The 14,094-nt window shown below is 46.0% G+C and overlaps 1 protein-coding gene across 2 annotated transcripts in view; it reads right to left on the minus strand.

Moving 5' to 3' along the window:
- ITGA3 (integrin subunit alpha 3) overlaps positions 1-14,094 on the minus strand; it is a 95,874-nt gene that overhangs the window by 21,305 nt on the left and 60,475 nt on the right. For both annotated transcript variants that reach the window (XR_014001257.1, XM_081166152.1), the window contains exons 9-15: positions 13,404-13,537; positions 10,939-11,025; positions 7,816-7,883; positions 6,248-6,384; positions 4,837-4,983; positions 880-977; positions 531-696 (exon numbers count right to left, since the gene is read on the minus strand). Coding sequence is in view for 1 of the 2 variants with exons in the window: in XM_081166152.1 (XP_081022278.1) it covers positions 531-696; positions 880-977; positions 4,837-4,983; positions 6,248-6,384; positions 7,816-7,883; positions 10,939-11,025; positions 13,404-13,537 (837 nt within the window). In the remaining variant the exon portion in view is untranslated. The remainder of the gene's footprint in view (positions 1-530; positions 697-879; positions 978-4,836; positions 4,984-6,247; positions 6,385-7,815; positions 7,884-10,938; positions 11,026-13,403; positions 13,538-14,094) is intronic.

Consider the following 14,094-nt stretch of genomic DNA (forward strand, 5'->3'; position numbering starts at 1 on the left):
CTAGCCTGCTCTCAGTCATTCCCTTATCAGCCGTCATTCCAAGGGGGTTGGGGTGTTGGCACTAGCCGCTGATCATCCTGCATGGCTGTTAACCCTCTCTGTTCCTGGCTGCTTTCTTCAGCTGGCTGCAAACCGTTCCTGGGAGCTGGCTCATTCATGACTCCCATCAAGCCGTGGTCAAAGTTTATGGGGCAACATATGGATGGTCCAAGGTTTTCCCCACTTACCCCAATCCAAATCCTCCTTCCCAGTCCTTGGATGGCCTTAGACAGGTTGCCAGATGAACCTACCTAACAACTGAATACTATTATTCTATACCACTCACCACTGGTCCTGTTAGCCAGGGATGATGGAAGTTGTAGTCCCAAAACATCTGGAGGGCCGAGTTTGCCTATTGCCTATGCCTGGATTTGTGTACTTTTTTCTTTTTGAATCACTTTATTGCTTCGTAATTGATTTGTTTTTTGAAAAATCACATATATATTCTCCTTATTTTTATATAAAAAGGGGGGGGGGTTGAAGTCTCTCACCGGCCGGACAGAGGAAGGCAGCAGAGAGGGCGGGAACGTGATGTTGAGGAAAGCCTCATGAGCATCTTCTCCATTTGTGGGTGACGACGGTATATTTGTGACGCTGATGCCCAGGTTCAGCTTCTTGACATCCCGGCTGTACTGCAACACCTGCATCCCATTCCGCCTGCATCGGGGGAGATGGCACAGATGGGAGGGGGTGGCCAGAGGCAGAGCAGGGCTGTCCACCCACCCACCTCCTAGTTATCTCTCTGGAGGTGCCAGGGAAAGAACGTCAGATGTGCAAAGTCTGCGTGCTGCTGCCCCTAGTGGCGAGCCAGTGAGGGTGCAAAGGGAATGCATTTCTCACCTGGGCAACTTCTGGTTCTGGTCATTTAAAAAGACAGCCTTAATCTTCAGGTTGCTGTTGCATCTGTTGTCTGTTCCACATTGCTTCTTGAACTGAATCTGAAAGCGGTAGAGTTGTTGCTATTGTTACAATCAATTTGGGGTTTTTTTTTATTTCTGTACCAACAATTATATACCAGAAAAGCACAGAAAGCATCAAACTAGTACCTATACATACAATAATAATAATATACAGTGGTACCTTGGTTGTCAAACGGCCTGGCTCCTGAACAAATCGTCTTCCGAACGCCGCAAACCCAGAAGTGAGCGTTCTGGTTTGCAAACGTTTTTCAGAAGCTAAACATTTGATTAACAGGGAGAAATGTAAAGTATTGCACTTGGGCAAAAAAAATGAGAGGCACAAATACAAGATGGGTGACACCTGGCTTGAGAGCAGTACATGTGAAAAGGATCTAGGAGTCTTGGTTGACCACAAACTTGACATGAGCCAACAGTGTGATGCGGCAGCTAAAAAAGCCTATGCAATTCTGGGCCTCATCAATAGGAGTATAGCATCTAGATCAAGGGAAGTAATAGTGCCACTGTATTCTGCTCTGGTCAGACCTCACCTGGAGTACTGTGTCCAGTTCTGGGCACCACAGTTCAAGAAGGACACTGACAAACTGGAACGTGTCCAGAGGAGGGCAACCAAAATGGTCAAAGGCCTGGAAACGATGCCTTATGAGGAACGGCTAAGGGAGCTGGGCATGTTTAGCCTGGAGAAGAGGAGGTTAAGGGGTGATATGATAGCCATGTTCAAATATATAAAAAGATGCCACATAGAGGAGGGATAAAGGTTGTTTTCTGCTGCTCCAGAGAAGCGGACACGGAGCAATGGATCCAAACTACAAGAAAGAAGATTCCACCTAAACATTAGGAAGAACTTCCTGACAGTAAGAGCTGTTTGACAGTGGAATTTGCTGCCAAGGAGTGTGGTGGAGTCTCCTACTTTGGAGGTCTTTAAGCAGAGGCTTGACAACCATATGTCAGGAGTGCTCTGATGGTGTTTCCTGCTTGGCAGGGGGTTGGACTCGATGGCCCTTGTGGTCTCTTCCAACTCTATGATTCTATGATCCTATGATTCTATGATGCGGCTTACAGCTGAGTCCAGGAAGCTCCTGCAGCCAATCAGAAGCCACACCTTGGTTTTTGAATGGGTCCGGGAGTCGAACGGACTCCGGGAACGGATTAAGTTTGACAACCAATGTGCCACTTGTAATACCACAATATTTCGTCTTGCTCCATTGCTTTATGTAAACAAGGCCCACCGGCATGGTGTGGCTGATCTAACCAGCTGGCGTAAGAGGCTTTCCATGCAGTTCTACCACCCTGGGCTGGATCTACAATGATCTGGAAAACGGTATATTTTAAAAAAGTAGTCTAGTTCTCAATGCAACTTTACATTGATGACCAATCACTGCTCCACAGCACCCTCTGGTGTCACATTTTTTATAATGCGTTTTAACGTTTTAACTGACCGGTGTAGATTAGTCCGTGGTTGGCTCCCTGGTTCACACATAACATTAAGCCAAACCATTGCTAAGCATGAACAAAGGAGCGAGCAGGTATTTGGGGACTGAGAGGAAAAATTGCTGTCTCTCAACTACCCAGAGCTAAGCAGCATCTTGGCTTAACCATTACATCCAAACCTGCAAAAGGTCAACAAAAACTATTTCTCAATCTTTAGGTAAGAAGGTTTGTATGTGTGCCACAGAGGTGAGAGGTGCATCACTGAATGAAACCACCACGTTATTTTGGAGCAAGCCAGCCAGTCTCTCCAAAGCCAGGATTCACCTGGAGCAGTTGTGATAGCCACTCTGACCTCATCAGCAGGGACGCGGACTTATAAAAAATATTGGGGGGCCCCCCCGGGAAAGCTCATGAATAATAAATAAGCTCATGAATATGCAAATAAAGTGGCGCCGCCTCCTCGTGAGCGAATAGGGGAGAGCGTGCTGCGCCTATTAATCAGCTCCGGAGCGGAAATTGGGTGGAGCTTTTGCTCGGGAGGGAGGGAGGGCAGGAGGCATGCAGCCCGACCCTGTGCATTTTGGGCTGGGGGAGGGGCGGCGATGGCGCTCTGCTGGAGGGGCGCCGGAGATTATTGGGGGGGCTGAGCCCCCCCAAACGAATTTTTGAGGGGGCTCGGGCCCCCTCAAGCCCCATGGAGTCGGCGCCTATGCTCATCAGTCATTGAGAGAACTAAGAGCTGCTGGGATGTGTGGGTTTTAAGGTGCTGTAAATGGCAATATGTTGCAAGCAGGGCCGGACTGAGGTTTGATGAGGCCCTAAGCTACTGAAGGTAATGGGGCCCTTTATATGTCCTTTGTCAACAACAAATTGTCACTGCTTTTTGTGTTGAATATATGCTCTATGGTAATTTATGGACCTAATAGGTATCTCAAGCCATTTGCACATGTTGCCGTGCAGCCAGCCCATGGAGAATGTAGGTACCCTATATATAGAAATGAGCAAACCAGTGATATTTTAGGGAGCATGCTAGCAGGCGGGGCCCATTACTTACATCACAGGAACCTACACAACACAAAACGCTGTTGCTGTATGTAGGTTTTATTTTATTTGTTATTTATCTTATATTTTGGAAATGTACATCCAGGTTTTTTTCCTTTACATTTTTTGGGGCTCCCAAGAGAGTGGGGCCCTAAGCTATAGCTTGTTTAGCTTATACATAAATCCGGTGTATAACTTGCAAGCCATCTTGAAGATCAGTCAACCAAATGGCAGGATATCAACCATCCAAACAAAAGAAATATTGCGCTGTGAAGGGTCTCTCAAATTTTGGCTTGCCCACTTGACATATTTAACGTGAAACACAAGCACATGTCAAAGGCATCACACGACGACTGTGCAAAGGCCAGCATCACAGAAAACTAGTCTACCTGCACGAGCCCAAGCAACACATTTTTCAGGACGTTATTTTGTTCTGTCTCTAAAATGATGGTGAACAGGCTTTCCCACCAGATGGTGCCAGAGGGCAAATTGGATGCTGGATCTACGACGGCTGATGATGGGAAACCGGAGACAATTTCTCACAGACATTTGTCTGCGTTTGTACATATGTGTGTGCATGTACATAACTCACCTTAGTGTGCATGTGTTACCCGTTTGCAAGAGACCCCGACCTGTAATTGGCTTAAACTTAAGCTGCTGGACCAAATTTAGGAATATGCACAGACATTCTAACTGATGCGGGGGAAGGAGCCAGCAAAAGGAATGTTGGCAAATAGAACTGGCAAAGCTCACATCAATTGTAAGATATCAGTCAAATCAAAAATTTAAAAAGGAATGGAAATGTTTCGAAGATTATACGTTAAAGTATTGTTCTAAGAAAGATATGCTAATATGCTTAGAATAAAAATGTAAAGTATATGTGTGAAATGGAAAAGAAAAGAGATAAAAGAAGGACAAATAACGATATATTTGGAGAATGCAAGGATAAATATGGAGATAGAGAGTTAAAGAAGTCGAACTGTGGCAGAGGGAAGCTGCGGGTGGGTGGGTGGGGAATACTGTACAACAAGTGTATTTGTTTTCAATGTTTTTGAACTGTTTTTTCTTTTTCTTTGTAAATTTCTTTTTTTCTGTTGATGTTCTCTTTTTTCTGTATTATTTAAATAAATAAATAAATAAATACTTTTTTTAAAAAAAAGAATGTTGGCAAATAGAGCAGCGCCTGCTGCATAACTGAAAGGTTGGTGCAATTAGCAGAAAGTGGTGAGATCCTAGGGGCAGAAAGAAGAGCAGTATGGGAAAACCAAGTTGTCCCGCCACACTGAGCAAGCCGGCAGAAGGCAGAAGGCGGGGGGAGGAGACAAAGAAATTCAACAGCGAATGAGCTTGCGCAAAGCGGAGCGATTTTGGGGAGGGGAAATGCTTTGGATTACTGCATGGCGCTCACCTCAGTCTGATTCTCACGGGATTGATCCTCATTCAAGACAGGAAACGCATCAAGCGAGCGCAGGCCCAACTGGAACCGCATGGGCTTCTCGGCAAGAGAGTAGTTCATGGAGAACGCAATGGGGTGCAGCTTGTCCCGCATATCAGCCTGCAGAGCAAGGGAAGAGTTCATTGCAGAAAGCCCTCCACCCAGTTCTGAGTGATTGTACTCTGTCGAGGAATTTGAAAGCTCAGAGGGTCATCTCCAGGGCCGTCTTTAGCAGATGCGGCTCCGGGGTGCAAATATCCTCCCAGTGCCTCCAAATTACCACGGATAGTGTTGGGGTGGCCGTAGCTGTGCACTGCCAGCCATTGGGGGGCGCAAGTCTCCCCTGTGCCGCCGTGAGAGAGCGATCCCCACAGAGGTTTGGGAGTGAGGTTGCGCCCCTCCCAAGCCTCCTCAGGAGGAGAGTTTCAGTCTCCGTCAGTTTTATTGCACATAGCCAAAGGCTGCCGCAATGTACACAGAATTATTTGACAATTGAAAGAAAATATACTGAATTGATGAAAAAGACTTCATAGAATCATAGAATCATAGAGTTGGAAGAGACCACAAGGGCCATCGAGTCCAACCCCCTGCCAAGCAGGAAACACCATCAGAGCACTCCTGACATATGGTTGTCAAGCCTCTGCTTAAAGACCTCCAAAAAAGGAGACTCCACCACACTCCTTGGCAGCAAATTCCACTGTCAAACAGCTCTTACTGTCAGGAAGTTCTTCCTAATGTTTAGGTGGAATCTTCTTTCTTGTAGTTTGGATCCATTGCTCCGTGTCCGCTTCTCTGGAGCAGCAGAAAACAACCTTTCTCCCTCCTCTATGTGACATCCTTTTATATATTTGAACATGGCTATCATATCACCCCTTAACCTCCTCTTCTCCAGGCTAAACTTAAAACATTTATATTATTAAAACATTACGTACTCTATACCGAGCTATAAAAGTACCCCCATGTGCAAATAAAAACATTAAACAATAAAATTCATAAGCTAAAATCATCACATGGTCACTAATGCGCACCTGCCAGCCATATCGATCTCCTCCTGAGGAGGCTTGGGAGGGAAGCTGCATGCCCGCCAGCCTTATGGTTGGCGGGGTGCAGCTGGTGGGCATGCAGGGAAAGGGGAGGGCGCCGGCAAAGGCACCCAGCTCCCCCACTTGCTGAGGCGCCCCTGAGAGACCAGTGCCCTGGCGCAATGCACCCTAGCCCAGAGTGGCTGGGGAAACCCAGCCAGATGGGTGGGGTATAAATAATAAATTATTATTATTATTATTATTATTATTATTATTATTATTATTATTATTATTATGCCATATTTCGCTCACACCCAGCCATCCAAATGTATCGCTTAAATTGCCCACTGCCCTCGCCTTACCCGCAAGAGGACTTCCAGGGTCTGACACTTCTCCCTTGGCATGGAAAACTGTCCCTTGTAGACTGCGGACTGTGTCCTGGCAAAATATACCCGAGGAGGACGGCGGTCCCGGTCGGCTTCCACCATGTAGTTTAACTCTGAAATGAGATGCGGAGGGGAAGTGACAGGGTGGGGAAAACAGGCCAGAGGCACTGCCAAGACTCAGCAGGCAAACTGAGGCACATGTGCACCCCACTCTCTCCACCCAGAAGCAGCCTGTCCCATTTTGCCGCCTGAGGCAAAACAGGAAAGCGCTGCTCCCGTCGCCTCCACCCCCCATCCTGCCGAATCCTCGCTTACCGGGGGAGCATGTGATGGATAAATTAAAAAAGGAGTTCCTCTATGGAGGTATCCCTCCCTGAAACCCAGTTGAAAAGGATGCAGGCTCCAAGTGAAAACAGAAGCCTTTATTGAAATACAAACAGGCAGAGGGACAGCCTCGAAAATAAGGAGGTGGCGGCGAAGAATCACACCCAAAGCAATGTTTCTTACACCCTTGGTGATTTCATTTCACCAGTCAAAGGATTATAGCAATCTCGGCAGTTGCCACCAAATGTTACCATCCTGAACCAATCAAAATCATTTTAGTCTGCAGGATCAGCCCTCGTCATAACATCCTGAGATTAAAATCATTTTCCAATGTCTTTAATAAGACTTTGGCTCATTTTCCTGTTCATTAAATGTCTCCCACTATCCTCTTTTGTCAGCAATTCAAGATTAATCACGACGACCATGCCTAGACGATTCCCTTCTCTGGCGTACAACGGCCGCCATAGATTCTAAAAGTTTATATTTTTTCCGTGTTCTGGGAGGGACATTTGCTACATACAGTGCCTGAAAACAACCAGTTCTGTACTGTAAAAAGTAGGCAGGCACAGGCCTTTTCAGTGTGAGCGGTAGAAAAGAAAATGGAATAACCAAAATGATACAGTTTATGAAATTATTGTTTTCTCCATCACTTGGCATCTTCTGGCGACATCTCGTGAGATCTCACAGAACTCTCACGAGATCTCGCCAGAAGCCGCAGCCATCGCTGTCACGTGACCCCAGTGGAAGCAGGGGTGGGCTGTGTGCCCGCGGGGTCAGTGCCCTATGGGATTCTGCCGCCCGAGGCATCTGCTTCACTCTGCCTCCTGGATGGGCCGGCCCTGCCTCCACCTCAGCTCGGCTGTTGCATTCTGGGCCTAAGCCCCTGGTAAGGGCTGGGTTCAAGTTGAAGTTCTGAGAAAGCTCCAGAAAGGAAAATGAGCTCTGGGTGCGATTTATATATTTATTTATTTATTTATCTATCTATCTATCCATTCAATTTCTGCCCTGCTCTTCCTCCCAAAGCAGTGCTGGTAACGGTTTAACCTTAACCCAGGAAAAGGCAAGACTGAAAGAGGAAGGTGCCTCTGGGCATATCCATAATACCCACATACATTTAGGGGTGACAGTTCAAGCCCAGGGCTTGTGCGTTTACCAGAGAATGAGCCCCCAAACCTCTCTCCGGAAAAACAAAATCCCTCTCGAATGAAACTTCTACTCACTTATTGTTTCCTTGTATGTCGGGTTTCCCGCACTTTGGGAATAGGAGAAGCAGAGCTGCACCTTGATGCTGTTAGTTGAGGAGGTGGGAAGGGAAAGGAGAGAGAAAGAAAGAGAGAAATGTGATTGACCTGGAAGTCTTGGAGCAGGATGAGATGGGAGTAAACACAGATTCCTCCAGGCAGGGGTGTAGACTACATAACATGGGTCTTCAAAGACCTGCATAGGCTCCTAGTACGTTTCTGAGCACAATTCAAAGTGTTGGTGCTGACCTTTAAAGCCCTAAACAGCCTCAGTCCAGTATATCTGAAGGAGCGTCTCCACCCCCATCGTTCTACCCAGACGCTGAGGTCCAGCGCCGAGGGCCTTCTGGCCGTTCCCTCACTGCGAGAAGCCATGTTACAGGGAACCAGGCAGAGGGCCTTCTTGGTAGTGGCACCTGCCCTGTGGAACGCCCTCCCATCAGATGTCAAGGAAATAAACAACTACCTGACTTTTAGAAGACATCTGAAGGCAACCCTGTTTCATAGAATCATAGAATCATAGAGTTGGAAGAGACCACAAAGGCCATCGAGTCCAACCCCCTGCCAAGCAGGAAACACCATCAGAGCACTCCTGACATATGGTTGTCAAGCCTCTGCTTAAAGACCTCCAGAGAAGGAGACTCCACCACACTCCTTGGCAACAAATTCCACTGTTTAGGGAAGCTTTTAATGTTTGATGCATTACTGTATTTTAATATTTTGTTGGAAGCCACCCAGAGTGGCTGGGGAAGCCCAGCCAGATGGGCGGGGTATAAATAATAAATTGTTGTTGTTATTGTTATTAGTGGTCTGGGATTGTGGAGGGTCAAAGACCCACAACTATTTCTGCCTCAGGGTCCCTGATGAGTCCCTGTCTCCAGCGTTCAATCAGCAACATGAAAGGGGACCGGTTTTTTAGCCATTCTAGCCTCCAAAGCTAAGCATTTAGGAGCACCGAAAACACAAGATGCTTTTGTTTCAAAAGAGCGATGTGCATGTTCTGTTACGTACGATGCAGTTTCATGGGACACAAACACAACTGAAGTTGCTGTGAAAGCAGATCCTGGAGCACTCCAAATCATTTTTCCATGTACATGTGCAGAAAGTAGCACATCCAGGGCCGGATTTAGGTTTGATGAGGCCCTAGGCTACTGAAGGTTAATGGGGCCCTTTATATGTCCAGCTGTCCTTTGTCAACAACACATTGTCACTGGTTTTTGTGTGTGTGTGTTGAATACAGTGGTACCTCGAGTTTCAAACGCCTCAGGTTACAAATGCTTCAGCTTACAAACTCCGCTAACCTGGAAGAGTTACCTCGAATTGAGAACTTTGCCCCAGGATGAGAACGGAAATCATGTGCCAGAGGCGCAGAGGCAGCAAGAGGCCCCATAAGAGAAAGCATGCCTCTCATTAAGAACAGTATCAGGTTAAGAACGGACCTCCGGAACGAATTAAGTTCGTAACTAGAGGTACCACTGTATATGCTTTATAATAATTTATGGACCTAATAGGTATCTCAAGCCATTTGTACATGTTGCCAGGCAACCAGACCATGCAGAATGTAGGCACCCTATATATAGAAAGGAGCAAACCAGTGATATTTTAGGGAGCAGGCTAGCAGGCGGGGCCCATGACTATACAACACAAAACACTGTTGCTGTATGAAGGTTTTATTTTACTTGTTTTTTTATCTTATATTTTGGAAATGTACATCCAGTGCTTTTTTCCATCAGTTTTTTGGGGCCCCCCGAGAGAGTGGGGCCCTCAGCTATAGCTGGTTCAGCTTATACGTAAATCCGGCACTGAGCACATCTGTCTGAAAGGCAGCACATGGAGATTTGCATTTATTGTGGCACTGTATTGCAAATTATTATTGTTGTTGTATAACCATAAGATTATCGCATTATTTTAGAAGGGGCGCGGTTGTGACTCTCAGGAAGGAACCCTCACTTCTCAGTTTGCTAACTGCCTCCAGGCAACCCAAAACAGAGCAGTGATCACTTTTTAAAGGGAGGCACAAACCTATTCTGAAGCTACAGCAACCAGCCTTGGAAGGCTCTACTAAAACGCCCAGTGTACAATGGCAGCCTAAAGATGTTTTGTATTGAAATGCATTCCTTGGATGCTCTTGTTATAGGGCTGTGATGAATTTTCATGAGCGGCAAGTGACATTTCGGGGGCATGGAGTTTTCTTTGAAAAAGCAGCAGTTCTCCCCTGCAGGAGAGGGAACGCCATTATTATTATTATTATTATTATTATTATTATTATTATTATTAGTCCACATTTCATGCCCTCTCTCCTTCATTACATATCTTTAGGTGCCAGGCAAAAACATTTCTCTATAACCAGGCCTTTGAACAAGTTATGTTCAGGGAAGTTTTTCATGTCTGATGTTTTATTGCTTTATCATTATCATCATCATCATCATCATCATCATCATCATCATTAATTCTGTTGGGAGCTTCCCAGAGTGGCAGGGGAAACCCAGCCAGGTGGGCGGGGTATAAATAATAATAATAATAATAATAATAATAATAATAATAATAATAACAATAATAATAATAATAATAATAATAATAATAATTTTAATGTGTTTGTGGGACAGAGGGCGTTATTGGTTTGTTTTTGCTTTATTATGTATTTTGTGTTTTCATTCTGTATTTTTATGTTGTCAACTGTGATCTTTGGATGAAGGATGGTATACAAATTATTATTATTATTAATTATTGAAATCATCCAAAGGAGGCGACTCTGCCACATCTCTATAAAGCTTGCTCCAGTGCGCTATACTGCTCTTAGCGACAGATGTTTTCTTCATTCACATTTAATCTGAATCCCGCCCTTTCTTGTGTAAACACTCCTACTTCTTGTCCCGCACTCGGCGGGGAGAGCAAACAATTGTTCTCCTGATTCTTTCCGACATCCCCTTAAACAAGCTGAAAATTGGCAGCGTGCTCCCCTTTCATCTTCCTTTCCTTAGGCTAAATATAACCAGTTCCATCGCATTTCTGCCGTCACACGCCTTTCAAAGAGCCCTGGCACCCGGGCAGGCGGGTGAGGAGAGAGAACTGTGAGGAGAGAACATAGAAGGAAGCTTTTACCAAGAGTCTTCGGTACAGCTGTTTGGGTCCAATGTGGTCGGGGTAACCGTGAACGACTTGTCTAAGATGTTGATCACCGGACGGGCTCTGCAGAGAAATGAGAAAAAAGGGAAATTAGTGGGGTACTGTTTAAGGATATTATTATTATTATTAATTGAATTCATGTACTGCCCTATAGGGACGCAGGTGGTGCTGTGGGTTAAACCACAGAGCCTAGGACTTGCCGATCAGAAGGTCGGCGGTTCGAATCCCTGCGACGGGGTTAGCTCCCGTTGCTCGGTCCCTGCTCCTGCCCACCAAGCAGTTCGAAAGCACATCAAAGTGCAAGTAGATAAATAGGTACCACTCCGGCGGGAAGGTAAACAGCGTTTCTGTGCACTGCTCTGGTTTGCCAGAAGCGGCTTTGTCATGCTGGCCACATGACCCGGAAGCTGTACGCCGGCTCCCTCGGCCAATAAAGCGAGATGAGCGCCCCAACCCCAGAGTCGGTCACAACTGGACCTAATGGTCAGGGGTCCCTTTACCTTTACTGCCATATATCCGGAGGTCTCAGAGTGGTTCACAGAATAAAATCAAGATATAAAACCACAAAATACACAACAAAAATTAAAGCAACAACCCAATAGCCCCCCCCCAACAAAACACATCTTAAAAGGGCATAGGATGTAAATCAGATCAAGCAAAGGCCTGGTTAAAAAGGAATGGTTTTGCCTGGCGCCTAAAGATGTACAATGAAGGCGCCAGGTGAACTTCCCTGGGGAGAGCATTCCACAGACGGGGAGCCACTGCAGAGAAGGATCTGTTCTTGTGTTGCCACCCTCCGGACCTCTTGAGGAGGAGCCACACGAAGAAGATGATCTCAGGGTCCAGGTAGGTTCATATGGATAGAGGCGGAGTCCATTTTACATGGAATTTGGTGGTTCTGAACTAACTGAGCTTTGGTTGCACTGGACTGCCATTTGCACCAAGCACCTGCTTACAGAATCGCAGGACTGTAGCATTGGAAGGGAACCCGAGGGTCATCAAGTCCAACCCCCCTGAAATTCAGGAATTTCAGCTAAAGCATCCATGACAGATGGCCACCCAACCTCTGCTTAAAAACTTCCAAGGAAGGAGAGTCTGCATTCCACTGTCAAACAGCTCCTACCGTCAGAAAGTTTTTCTTGATGTTTCGTCAAAATCTTCTTTCTTGTAACTTGAGGTTTGCACATCGGCAAGTGTTTTAAAAAGCAGCCTGATTAACCATATGCAAATATTATAAACGTATATAGTATATACAGTATAACAAATATCAAGTCCCATGCAGTACTATATACTTTTGGCAAAATGATATAAGTAGCAAAACGTAAGTATTTTTATTACAGTTATTTTTTATTTTGTTTTGTTTTCTTTTGTTTTTTGTTTGGCTTCTAAGTGGTGCTAGTACATATCTGTTTATATGCTGGTTACTTTAGGAAACCTGGAATGTATCCATGCGTAATATCATACATAAGGTAAAAAGGTAAAGGCAAAGGACCCCTGGAAGGTTAAGTCCAGTCAAAGGGGTTGCGGCGCTCATCTCACTTTTAGGCCGAGGGAACCGGCATTTGTCTGTAGACAGCTTTCTGGGTCATGTGGCCAGCAGGACTAAACCGCTTCTGGTGCATGGAAACGCTGTTTACCTTCCCGCTGCAGAGGTACCATTTATCTACTTGAACTGGTGTGCTTTTGAACTGCTAGGTTGGCAGGAGCTGGGATAGAGCAACGGGAGCTCACCCCGTTGCGGGGATTCGAACTGCCGACCTTCCGATCGGCAAGCCCAAGAGGCTCAGTGGTTTAGACCACAGCGCCACTCACGTCCCTATAGTACGTACAATCGTGTGTGCAATAATGCATATAAAATGCAATGACTGTTTTAGTGGAAATAGTAAAAAAGAAGCTCACCTCATTGAGTGTTGGTGCTGACCTTTAAAGCCTTAAATGGCCTCGGTCCAGTATATCTGAAGGAGCGTCTCCACCCCCATCGTTCAGCCCAGACACTGAGGTTCAGCGCCGAGGGCCTTCTGGTGGTTCCCTCACTGCCAAGTTACAGGAAACCAGGCAGAGGGCCTTCTCGGTAGTGGCACCCATCCTGTGGAACGCCCTCCCACCAGATGTCAAAGAGAACAACAACTACCAGGCTTTTAGAAGACATCTGAAGGCAGCCCTCTTTAGGGAAGCTTTTAACGTTTGATGCATTACTGTATTTTAATATTTTGTTGGAAGCTGCCCAACAAAATATTATTATTATTATTATTATTAAGCCGCAATATGCATGCCATTCTGACGTCCTCACAGAAGGAAGGTGGATATTAATACACAATAATAATAAAAACCCAAATAGTCCCAATCATCAGCAGTGGCTTTGGACAAGTCAGCCATGAGGGAAAAGAATTCTGCAGACCCTCAGGAGTACATTAACTGTCCCTCTTTAAGTCTCCTCTCACCTGAGCAGTAGGATATTTTCTGAGAGTGTGCCCACCAAGAGATCGGGGTAGGAGTTCCCGTCCACATCCATTCCGCCGCTGAAGGAGTAGCCAAAGGTCTTGATTCCGGGTCCGACGTCTTCGCCGCTGATAACCTGCAGAGGATGAGCAAATGAGGAAGGGCAGCCATCAAAAGGAGAAAGATCTATGTTGTGAGCTGTGCCTCAAGGTTGGTGGTGCCTTGGCCAAGCATGTTGGGCTGGTGTGGGAGAGAGCAGGACTGTCACTGATGTCACCAGGCTATACCTTGCTTTCGAACAGAGAGTGTCTGCAACCAGTGTTCTTCATCCACACCCTGTTGGACTACAACTCCCAACAACCCCAGCCAGCTTAGTCAAGGATGATGGGAGTTGTAGTCCAACAGCGTCTGGGGACCCAACACTGAACAACAGTGGTCTACACCAACAGCTCTCCAGAATTTTAGAAAGGGTTTTTGTTTAAACACAGGTTGTGTTTTTGTATATTCTGTTGGAAGCCATCCAGAGTGGCTGGGGCAACACAGTCAGATGTGCGGGGTACAAAAATATATAGTGGTACCTCAGGTTAAGTACTTAATTCGTTCCGGAGGTCCGTTCTTAACCTGAAACTGTTCTTAACATGAAGCACCACTTTAGCTAATGGGGCCTCCTGCTGCTGCTGTGCCGCTGGAGCA

This window comes from Podarcis bocagei (genome assembly GCF_964188305.1).
Source record: "Podarcis bocagei genome assembly, chromosome: 13".
Classification (NCBI taxonomy): Eukaryota; Metazoa; Chordata; class Lepidosauria; order Squamata; family Lacertidae; genus Podarcis; species Podarcis bocagei.